Source organism: Sturnus vulgaris, chromosome 3 (genome assembly GCF_052056855.1).
Source record: "Sturnus vulgaris isolate bStuVul1 chromosome 3, bStuVul1.hap1, whole genome shotgun sequence".
Classification (NCBI taxonomy): domain Eukaryota; kingdom Metazoa; phylum Chordata; class Aves; order Passeriformes; family Sturnidae; genus Sturnus; species Sturnus vulgaris.
Window position 1 is genome coordinate 98,817,405 of NC_142245.1, and position 12,141 is coordinate 98,829,545.

Sequence of the window (12,141 nt, forward strand, 5' to 3'; positions counted from 1 at the left end):
GAATATATTCTGCATGTGTGCAATTAATAATGTCTCATGTCAATTTTTGCAGATATATATTATCAGTCCCATTTCAAATACGAATCTACACTTCTAAGAACCCAGCATCAAAACCCAGGAAGTCTGACTTCATGTGCAAGTTTATGTAAGGAGAAAGGGCAAGTGGAGTTTCTCAGGCTGAATGACCTTTTATCTGGACAAGCTAAGGCTGCACAATATTTAGGACAGGCACATATTTGCATCCTGAGCGTTCATCTGCAGTAGTGTCTTCCATATAAGAATTTCCTCTATCCAGGACTGAATACCTGAATGCTTTATAATTTCTAAAATAATTGGAGCACTTACATTTTCAGTCTGCACGTATGGCAAATCCAAAGACTGCTGAAATACTAATAATATACCAAACAAAACAACATTTATTTTTTTAATTTATAAATTTATAGAATGTATAAACTATATAATATATTAATAACATACTCAAAACCATTAAAACAGTGCGTGAATAAAATGCAGTTTTAGAAGTTTTTCTATCATCTTGTATATACAGACTCAATATAGGAACTACAGTACTGAGTATACTTTTATTTAGAGGACAGATTCATTGATAATTGCACTTGCTTAAAACAGAAAAGTAAGTAGAAGTGTTTTAAATCAAATTTACATTTTAAGATTTTTTTTTCTGGAACTGCAGCTTTATTTCTTGACCTCACAAAGGCTTATCCATGTGTTTAGTTTTACACTTAGGAGTAACAATAGTTAAACTAATGTACATAAAAATAAGCCTCTGCAGACCTAAAGTCTTGATGCAGCCTGCTTTCACATTCAACCTGTTCAAACACCCACGCAAGAAAAAAAGATGAACTGAAAAGGTGCAATCATTCTCATTGCTCAGAATCTCTGTGGTTTTTCATTTTGCATTCTCTCAAAAGAATACCAGTTCTCATTAACAAATATTAATAGGATAGAGAAAAATTTTTGTAAAATATATTTTAGTGATCATTTATAAGTTTTTAATTTCAGGTTCTCCTCAGGTCTCTGTTTCTCATTTGCTGGCACTGTTTGGTTTCCCTCTGGAAATAATTTATATTTCAGTTGCATATATGAACAGGCTTGGACTTTGTTACTTAGAGCCCTTGGTGTTTACTGGCACTCATTTACAACACTTTTTTTTCCAGGATGCCCATCAAAACAACAGCTGCTCATCCTCTATTCAAAAAAGCAACAAAAAAACAACAAAAAGAAAACAACACTGGGCACTGGATTTTCTGCTCCTAAATGTTATGATCATTCTATTGTTTTAGTGCTGATGATATTTCAGCCTCTCCTCGGGCATTTAATGCTCCTGATGCAGTGCAGCAAATTTTGGTACACAGTGGATTGGGGAATAGGTTCTCCTGGTGATGAAGATGCAACATGATGGCATCTCAAAATGTCCTGGTGTCAGAGAGCACTCTGAGGTACTTCGTGCATGACTGTAATATGTTTGTTTCTTTACTAAGAATGCTGAACGACATGAGTAGCATTTTGCCTTATACAGAAAAATACAGTAACAACCACAAAACAGATACCCTGCACAGATTACTGTTGACAGAATAAAACCGTATTCAGTATTTCTGTGAGACAAAACACATCACGACATTTTCAGGTACCAAAACCAGTGGGGCAATAAAAAGTATCTTTTAAGTGCTACTACATAAAAGTTGCTTTCAAAAAGCACAGTGTTTCTTAATTAGTTGCAGAACAGTCTTGAGAACCTCTTCCTTGGAGGGGCTGGCATCAACCTCTTGGCATGAAGGATTCACCATCCTTCTGTATGACTCTTCAACTCTAAATACAAAACAAGAGAAATTGAACTTCAATATGAAGCGGGGATATGAAATGAAATGAAATTAGTCATCTGTCTCAGAAGACAGTGCTCACACTGCAAAGACAGAGGATAGAAAATCTAATATGAAGCTAAGAATGAAATCTACTGCAAAGAGCAAAAAACCGTTAATAACTATTAAAATGTAAATCTCAAAGCACACAGTTTCCTTGACATTGATTCCCAGAGTTCCAGCCATATTAACATGGCATGGCATAAAGTATTTCTTTCTTTACAGCTTATCACTGGATAGAGTCTGGTATAGCAGTAGAATGGACAGTCTGCTTCTAGCACCTGTTTTTGTTTTTTTTTTCAGTTTCTGCTAAGGCATCTCTGAACTATATGGCATTGCATTGTGTAGTTGTGCTCATTGACTGATCTCAGCTTTGACTCACTGGATTTGGATTACAGGGTTGACATATCATTCAACTCCTTCCTCTGATCAACTAACTAAATGAATAACAGGATAAAACACAGGGTGAAAACCGCCTCACTTAGGCTATAAGCATAATGCAGAACTCTCCCACATTTAGTCTTTGAGGGTGTGAATGAGGATGTGAGTATTATTTCCTATGTTACCATAATGCCATTCAGGACAGAAGTCTCAAAACAAATCAAGGAAGATTCTGGATGTTCTCCTATTCAGATTGACATTATTAACAGGTAGAAATAACTAAAGGCTTTCTGACACGAATCTGCAGTGACAGAATTGAAATGTAAAATGTAATGTCCAGACAGCAATTCAGCACACTCTGAAGCAGGATACCTAGGCTGTCATTCAGCTGCTTAAGTTAATGCACCTCGTACTGCTTAAGATGCTCTGGACTATCTCCTTTAGCTTCCAATTCCTAGCCCAGGAAGTGTCCACAGGTTCTGGATCACATCTTATATCAAAAGGCTTCAGACACTTAAGTTTAGATCACTGAGCTCCAAACGAGTGGCGAGATTAATCACTTTGAATTGACTGTATTGACAAAGCAATCCATTGTATTGACTACACTGGTACCTGAGACACTTTGCACAACTAAAGACATCTACAACAGCATGTTTACATTTTATTCTCTTTATCTGGAGCTCACTTCCAGAATTTCCTGGGGAAGCTCTGTGTTTCAACTTCTTGCCTCCCAGTCCTGGAACTTTTAAGTCCGTCTCCTTTATGACCTCACTAAGAAAGAAGCTAAAATAAAATAAAAGAAGCAAAGCAAAATAGAAGTATTTTAACTCAAAGCTCCTTTACAGGACAATTAAATTATACATCGTCATCTTTCAAACACTTTCAATTAGAAGTGACAGAATTTACCGTCCCTGACAGCCATTCATTCTTCCCAAAAAAACCCAAAACCAAAACAAAAATCTTACACAAAGGAAATTCTTTTTCCAATAATATGAGAAGCACATTTGTTATTGACCCCACAGGAGCCAAGATTGCCTCCAGCCTCTCATTCCCCATTAAAGTGTACCTTTGGCGAAACAAGCTGTTAGCTTCCAGCTCAGCTTCCTCCTTTGTTTTTTCCAGCCCCCGATGCTGAAGTCTCCGGGCTCGTTCTTCAGGGTCAACAGTCAGGAGAAGAACAAGATCAGGTTTAAGCAGATCTTCAGGCCACTGATACACCTCATCTTGAGCTGGTGGAAGATCCTGGACTTTCCCACTTGTTTCAGTGGCAATTGTGTAGGCAGCTGTGCTGTGCCAGTATCTGTCAGGAAAATACAAAATGGAGGGAGAGAAATTTTAAAGAGAACATTAATTCTTCAGTAATAGAGGAGACAGTTGGCATTGTAACAACAAGTCAATAATGATGAGATATGTGACACCATGGTTTTGAAGGGAAATCCAAGTAACAGTTCTGTGTTATCCATTATCTCTTAACCATGATAATACTCAGTGTGCTATTCAGAGTTAACGTGAACTATTAATTATAACATTTTGTAAAGACTGCTACATATACTCCTATCAAAAGAAAGTCTCCTAATATATCGAGACAGGTCAAAGAAGAGTTACAATGTATCTCGAAATCCTTTACTCTGAGTCCCCTTTTCAGTGGTTCCCAGCCTACTTAATGCAATAGATTTGGTAGAGAACATGCAGTCTTCACAAACATGGGAATGAACACAGGCATTACTAATGTTACTAATTTCACTTGCATTTAACATTCTCTCCACTACAAGGCACTGTGATTGATAGATTTCAGTGGATTTGAGGCTGGTTAAAAATAGCACTCACAGGCAAACAACATCTGTGTGTGTGTGTGTGTGTGTGTGTGTGTGTGTGTGTGTGTGTGTGTGTGTTGTAGCAGGAGGTTACAGTACACCTACTGAAATAAGCCAGAGGGTTCAAAGTACATCTAGAGTTTTTTACTAACAATAATACTGTGAGCTGCCTATACAGTTAGTGAAAATCAGAAAAAGCACAAGCAAACTCAAAAAAGTAGGAAGTATATCTCTGGCGTTAAGTTCACAAAGAGTAAGTCTATCTAAAACTCAGTTATTCCAATCCACCCATATCTCAGACACATCTTAGAGACAGACATGACCAGCAGCCCACAGTCTCCTCTAGTTTATCACAAAACACTGGCTTAGCCCAGGATGCACAATCTGTGCCTCCACTATTCTTAACTGAAGATGTAACAATTTTCATAGTGTCCTAAAGCTAGTTATGAGAATTACACTGTTTGAAGTTCCCTCTTTTACTTTTATTGTAAGTTTTACTCTTTAGAAGATATAATATTTATCTGAGTATCTGCAGAGTACTTCCAAAAAAACCCTAAACAAATCCAAAGCAAAACCCCTGAAGAAACACAATCACTGACTGCTTGTAACACTGAACAACTGTATGATGGCACTGATATGAGAGGGCTTCTTAAATATACAAACCTGTCTATGATCACAGGTGCCTGAGTGGACGCTTTTGCTATCTCTGAAGCCAGAATGTAGTTGCCTGCAGCATAAAATGCTCTTTTAATGGGTGTTGGCTCATCATCAAATACAGTCCTCCACTGGCTGATGCAAGCTGGTGGAGACTGCAGCAGAATGCCATTCAGGGTGTCCTTAACAGCCTGGGTCACCGTGGTTTTGCCTACATTTCATCCACAGAAAGAAACATTCGTTACATTATTTACAAGATACACTTGAATTTTAAAAACTGGAAAATGTTCCTGTCTGTGTTCATGTGGAGCACAAGTTCTGACACCTGAATATGTAACCCGAGCATCTTGTCATAAGATTTCCAGTGGAAAATGATTCTGAGTCTGGTTGCAGGAATTAATACTCCCCTTCCTGCTCTCTGGGCCTTCCAGTCCTTCCTTTAGCAAGCTTTCACTCTTCACTCCCTTAAATGCATTAGGTGCGTGGCAATTTCTCTATATATTCATATATATATATTCCCCTATATATTTATTTATAATATTTTTCTAGGTTGCAATTTATGTGAATGTTGCTGTGCTGGTCATCCAATTCCTTCTTTTTATGGGGATTTCCAGTTCTCTTTAACTGACAAGTCAAAAAACAAAGCTAGTCAGAGGCAAGTAATATTTCTCTCTTAGTAAAACTGCTGGCAGTTTCCCAGACTACCACTATTTTACTTCATTTTTTTGAAAACTTTCCGTAAAAGTATGTTTCATTATCTGCACAAGAAATTTAATGTTCAGTAATTTACTCTGTATTCTTTCATTTGCATAGGTAAGGAATTAAATCACTGAATGTAATTTAGCATATACTAATCTTCTATAAGTAAGAGAAGACAGATTGGCATTTGTAATTATTAATTCCTTATCTGTCAGAGGTTTCTGAGATTTTTTTTTAAATTTTATTTTAAAGCCTTATGCCAATAAAAAAGAGCAGTTGCTCCTTTCAACAATTTCTCATCTGTGGTTCTTCAATCACACTTTGCTCTTACCTGTGGCATCCAGTCCCTCAAAAACTACGACGGGAAAACCTCCTTTTTTTTGGTGCTCTGGACATTTCTCCAGTATGTCGAGTACTGCTTCAGCCTCTGGGATCCGTTCTGCATACTGCAAGGAGAGATCACAGAATCACAGAATGTGTTGGGTCGGAAGACACCTTCAAAGACCATCTAGTCCAACCCCCATGCAGTGCACTGAACCATCCTAAACTAGATCAGGTCTCTTAGAGCCTGTCCAGTCTGACCTGGAAGGCTTCAAGAGATGGGACATCCGTCACCACCCTCATCTCAAAGAAACTTCTTCCTTACATCTGGTCGGAACCTGCCCTCCCCTCCATGTAAAGGATTGTCCCTGGGCATCCGCCGGCCCCACGGCTTTGGCTGAGGAGCCCAAGGCCGGCTGCGCTCCCGCGGTGCTCACCTGGCGCAGGCGCTGCCGCAGGGCGCGGGCGGAGGGCGGCAGGGCACGGACGGACCGGGGGCCCGGTGAGCCCGGGGCACAGTGCCGCAGCATCGCCGGCAGAGAGCAGGGAGAGAGCCGGGAGCTGGGAGCCGGGAGCGGAGATCCGGGAGAGAGAGCCGGGAGCAGGGAGCGGGGAGCGGGGAGCGGGGAGCCGGAGCGGGGAGCGGAGAGCCGGGAGCGGAGAGCCGGAGCGGGAGCGGGGAGCCGGGACAGCGGCAGAGCGGAGCGCAGCGGGTGGAGGCGAAGGAGGAGCCAGCGGGAAACGAAACTGGCCCGACCGGCCGGGAAAGAGCCGGTCTGCGGGAACCATCCCGGAGTAAGGAGCAGCTCCTCGGAACGCCCTTCTGCCTCACCCTCCCCGCGTCAGCGGCACCGGGCTGAAGGCGCTCCACTGCTTAGGACTGGCCAAAAATAACAAACAAGTCCAAACCCAAATTGAACAACTTCGTTGAGTTGCAGTGCCCAAGCTCCGTGCGCAGATGGGCGCCAGCAGCCACGGGCTGTAAGGTCCCAGCCTCGGGACCCGCTCTGCCCGACCGCCAGCAACAAAGGGTCACAGTCCCACGGGCTCTCGTGCCTGAATCCTGGTGATCTTCTAAAAATAATAATAATTTAAAAATAGGAACAACAACAACAACAAAAAAAAAAAAAAAAAAAAAAAAAAAATAGAAGTGCAAATATGCTCCACTGCTTAGGACTGGCCCCAAATGACAAACAAGTCCTAACCCAAACTGAACTACTTGATTGAGTTGCAGTGCCCAAGCAGCACTGGGTTGTCAGGCATTCCAATAACTTGACCCATTATTTGGTTATTCAGTGCCTTGATGACAAGACCAACAGACACAAATCGTTTGGGGAGTAAACTGGACTTTTAGAAGCCTGTTTTCATAATTTTGCAACGGTCAATTTCATCTTTCATCAGCTCAGAGACAGGAACCAGAAGCACTCCAAATAGCAAGAGCACTTAGTTTCGTGGCAGCTGCTATGAGTACTATTGCCTAAAATGTAGTTTTTGGGGTTTTCAGAAGGTGTAACTTAAAATGTTGGAAAACCTGCATCTCTATAGAAAACCTCTTTTCAATAGTTGGAGAACTGCCATTAGAGATATCTAAAGTTAAACTTCTGATGTGTTTTCTGAACTAATACACTCTAGAAGAAATTCCTTGGAAACTTGTCCTCCTCTGGTCATCTCAAACACCTGCACAAATACCTTTTACTTAGTGTAACTACAGGGAGAGGGGAGCAGTTGGTAGGCAGTACCAGTTGCAAATCATCTGTACTAGTTGGAAACTGCCCATCCTGAAGAAGCTGAGGGAAGGCTTGGCCGGAACCAAAACTAGGAACATAGCCTTGGAAGCTCTTCAATACAGTCCCAGCATCATGTACCAAAATTCATTTGGTTCTTTTTAAGGCTATTTCGTATCTGAGAACTCCAGCACCATTCCACATCACTCAAACACATGGCTATGGCATATAGGTATGGATACCAGAAGACACAGGGTAAAACATCGTTCAATAGGTAGTTTTAAGACCATAATAGTATGCACTGATTAAGAGTAGGTGCTCTTCTCAGTCAGTATTTCGTCTGGCAGAATGACATGCTGTACATATGCCTGGCTTATCCACAGTCCCTTCTCATAGTCCTTGTGCTCCTCCAGCCCCCACAGTCACCGAATTAGGAATGTTAAACAGTACATCCTCATCCTTCCCTTTCAGCACCTGTTGTGGACCCTTGCTCACAGAGTTGCCTAAATCTCTTTTTGACCCTGTGATACAATCTACCTCCACAAACGCCTGTGGTCTCCAATTCCAGCAATGCTACTGTTGCATGAAAATTTTATACATTTTAAACTCACATCCTACTTATTTCAACAAGTGCCCCTTCTAATAATATTACTAATATTGATGAATTACAGTTCAACATTCAGTTTATTTATTACCTACAGGATTTTTTAAAGGGCACTCAGATTTCCCCTTCATCTTTTTCATGTCAAAAATGACTGCATCCTTGGTAAGGCTTCACCCCTTCGATCATGTAGAAACAAGGATAACTTCTTTAACTGAAAGGTGTGGCCATGATGTGGAGACCTGAACTGGACCACTAGTCAGGGTCTGCTTACACATGCCAAAGTTTCACAGATCAGCAGAGTAATGTAATCTACCTTGTTTCTGGGTGATACTAAGCTTTAAATTGACTTTTTTTCTCTGCTGACTCCCACAGAGCCATTGATTTCAGAGGAGAAGCAGCAGTGACTAAGATCTCTTTCCTGAGCATAAGTGCCACTGCTGAGCTCAGCATCAGGCACACGAGGTTTCAATGACTCTTTTCGATCTGCACTGACTCACCTTTATCTACAGTGAAACTTATCTGCCACTTTTCTGTTCATTTGTTTGCTTGAGGTCCAACTGACTCACAGCCAAGTTTCATTTCAAAAGCACTTGTAAAGTTGGCCATTTCCCTCACTGACCTCTCGGCTTCTGTCTCTTCTGTTTGTTTCTTTTTCCAATGCTATTGTTGCATTTCACCTGTCTGCTGAACAAATAGAAAGCTCTTTCGTTTTCACTTTTCCAGTCTCGCTGCCTTGATATAACCTTGTTACAGTCATTCATGAGCCAAGCTGGTGGTGATTCCTTGGTTTATAATACGCTTATGAGATCATTCATAATAGGCATTTGATGCCTGTTCTCCTGCCTAATTATTTAAAAGTACACTTTGCAGGATTCAAGTAAAAATATAGGAAAAGAGAGCTGTCTTTTATGCCCAAGATGTTTTGTTGCATTTAAAATCAGTGGAGAGAGTACGACTCAGTTTTGAAATTAACCTATGTTAAGCATTTTTCAGCCTCTTTACAAGGACCTTTACAATTTTTCCCTCTGTATAATATGAAGCAATGTTGAAGAACAAATATGCTAATTATGTAAAAAAACACTGTTCAGAAGCACTGTCACATTTTTGAGCGTCCACTGTGCTTACATAGAGCTATAGGGATGAGATACAGAGAGAACAAGAGGCCATAGGAATACTCAAAAACTTTTAATTCACACAAAGTGGAAAAAGAGAAAAAAACCCCAAAAAACAAAAAACCAAAAACAAACCTGGAAATTTATTAGCCTGCAACTTAAAAATATATCTAAGTGTACAGTCCTTTAAACACGTGTCTGATCCACAGGCAGGAAAAACTTAAGTCAAAGGCCCACAAAAGGTGTAGGTAGATAGAATACACACAAATAAAACTGCTCTTTTAATGCAGAATAAGCTTTTAAGAATATCAGCAAAGGGCCCTCGAGTAAAGAAAAAGATTTGGGGATAAAACCACAAGAACACAGAAAACCATACAGTGTCAGGCCAAGAGACATTCCTCTTCTGCCCACGACAGTGGCCACTGCCAGATGTTTGGGGAAGCCTACGGAAAGGACACAGAAGGATTCCTCTCTCCACATACTTTTGTCAAGAAAGTATCTGATGATCCTTGAGGTCCCTCCCAACCTGGTATTCCATCATTCTACAATTCTATGATTTTTTCCTAGATCATAGAAACCATATTTTTAACTACTTCCTGAATGGGAAATCACATATACACTATTAAGGATCCATGGTGGACTTCTTTCAAATGTGCCTAATCTGCATCTGTATTTATATTTCATGTTTCATATGTCTTTCATAGCTTAATTGCATGTGGATTTAGCTTTCTGTTTGGTAATTTCTCCTCAGATTTCTTCATTCCAAGGAGAGCTGAGTCACTCCAAGTACAGGGTCTGATAATTTTTTTTTGAGTGTTCGGGTATCAGATGTAAATCTCGTGTTGAGAGAAATTGATCATCATCAAGGATTCTTTAATGACTTTGGAAATTAAGTACTTTGAACCTAATTTTTCTAGCCAGATGAGGTACTAGGCAACAAGCTCAGGGCTAGTAATGAGCCTTCCACTTCAAAGAAAGGCTGCAGTGTCTGTACCTGCTTTGGCTTAATTTGACATGAACAAGGAGAGAAAGGAATTTGAATCGGGGCCAGAGAAGATATGAAATGGAATAGGGTACTTACCATGCAACAGAAGGGAAATATGGAGTGAGGAGGAAACAGGGCATATCAGAATTCTCCAAATTAATTGAAACATTGAAACTACCAATTAGCAAATCCAATGTCAGATTTCAGTTTAAATTTGCATTGTCTTGTCCACCTCCCTTTCCAATTATATTTTCAAGTTTGTGATCAACAAACTATTTATTAGAATATCCTTCATTTATCCTTAAGCTTCTTTCTTACATAAAACTCAAGGAACTGGAAGGGCACATGGTTAACTCCTGCTAGAATAATCTCTGCTGACAGCCTCTGAGACCATTTTGAAAAGCCTCAGAAGTGAGATGTTTCCCATCATGCTGCAGCAATACCTTTATGAGGTGGCATTACTGGAGCTAGACACAGCAAGAAGTCTCCCATCCTGCCCTACTATTATGAACCTGTCCTGATAGAGACAATAAAAACCATTCAAACAATAAAAACTGTTCAAACCGGTTTTTGCTGATCCAGACATTATTCAGCCAGGAAAGTGAAGGAAGGATGACAGGAATGTGATGATAGCCAATGACAAGACTAATTTTGTTATTCACAAGCAGGTTTTGTTTCCCATGAAAATTTCACAATATGAAGATAGTTCTACCCCTTTTTTCAAAGGGAAAAAAAAAGGGAAATGAAAAGAAGGGAACATGACGGCAAGACTGCTTGGCTATATCAGCAGTTCTGACTGGTCAGTGGAAATGAGGGAAGCTCCATTTTAGTCCATTGACAACATGCAGTTGGAAGGTGTTAAGATTTGAGTACGACTCTGTACCTTGGCAGTAGTGGCAACATTAAACAGGCCATGCAAGAGTGAGGACAGGCTGACTGAAGACATAGTGAGGCTGAAAATTTGTGACAGACATGCTGGTGTGTCTGGACACACTGGAAGACTGAAGATAGCAACCGGTGTTATGATGGAGGGGCTCCTTCTCCAGCAATACCTTTTGTACCACCAAGAAATTGAGGAATATGGAAACCGGCAGCTTGGTCCTGGTTTCTCCTGGTATTACATGAGTGGGCAGCCACCAATGTCTCACCTCAGGCTGCCAACTGTTGCTGCTGTTAAGGCTAACCATGTGCCCATCTTGGTGCAGTAGCTTTGCTTGAGGTACATTATTAGAGACCAAGAATCAAAGAACACGCAATTATTTTCTTTTCATGTATCTGAAGCCATCAAGCTCCCTAACTTGGGTTGCTCTTCCATGCAAAACTGTTTAAACTTACAGCTCTTGAATGCCTGACAAAGGTGCAGTGCTGTTATACAAGCTCAGTTTTCCCCCTGCTTCACGAGTTTGACAACAAGAACAACTGAGACCTCACACACCAAAAGGGGTCCTAGGTGCTGGACCCCTCAAACCCCGAGGTGCTCAAACCTGCTCCCAGCCTTCGCAGGTTCTGCGGTGGCCGTGGCCGAGAAGCAGCTGTGGGGACACTGGGGTCAAGGTGGGGCGGGCCGGGAGAAGGAAAACATCTCGTCTCGGTGCCAAGTTTCGCTTCTGGCAGAAGGGAAAACGAAAGCGAGCGGTTCCCCGCAGTCCGGCACGGCGGGGCGGGAGGGAGGCGGTCACCGCGCATTTAAATGCCGAGCGCGGACACCGCTCTGCAGCCTGCGAGCTGAACCGAGCCGGGTCGGATTGAACTGATCCGAGACCAGCCCAACCGACCCCAGCCGAACCAACTCCAGTCGAACCGTGTCCAGACGGGACCAAAACCGCAGCACATCCCGCCGGGTCCGCGCCGAGCCGAGCCGAGCCGCGCCGAGCCGAGAGAAGCCGAGCCGAGCCGAGCCGAGAGAAGCCGAGCCGAGCCGAGCGAAGCCGAGCCGCGCCGAGCCGAGAGAAGCCGAGCCGAGCCGAGCC

General features: G+C 41.8%; 1 protein-coding gene across 1 annotated transcript; it reads right to left on the reverse strand.

Annotated features, from left to right (window-relative positions):
- Positions 1 to 562: 562 nt before the first annotated feature.
- On the reverse strand, positions 563 to 7,392 carry CMPK2 (cytidine/uridine monophosphate kinase 2). The gene is made up of 5 exons (XM_014883718.2): positions 6,184 to 7,392; positions 5,757 to 5,871; positions 4,736 to 4,937; positions 3,325 to 3,558; positions 563 to 1,827 (listed from the first exon to the last, which is right to left on the reverse strand). The coding sequence occupies exons 1-5, from the start codon at positions 6,274 to 6,276 to the stop codon at positions 1,707 to 1,709; spliced, it is 765 nt and encodes a 254-aa protein (XP_014739204.1). The 5' UTR covers positions 6,277 to 7,392; the 3' UTR covers positions 563 to 1,706.
- Positions 7,393 to 12,141: the final 4,749 nt, after the last annotated feature.

Coding starts and splice junctions, on each gene's coding strand:
- CMPK2 (XM_014883718.2), bottom strand. CDS start 6,276: ATGCTGCGGCACTGTGCCCCGGGCTCACCGGGCCCCCGGTCCGTCCGT. Junction 4,938..5,756: donor TGAGGGACTGGATGCCACAG/GTAAGAGCAAAG, acceptor GATGAAATGTAG/GCAAAACCACGGTGACCCAG. Junction 3,559..4,735: donor GCACCTGTGATCATAGACAG/GTTTGTATATTT, acceptor TTTTCCTGACAG/ATACTGGCACAGCACAGCTG.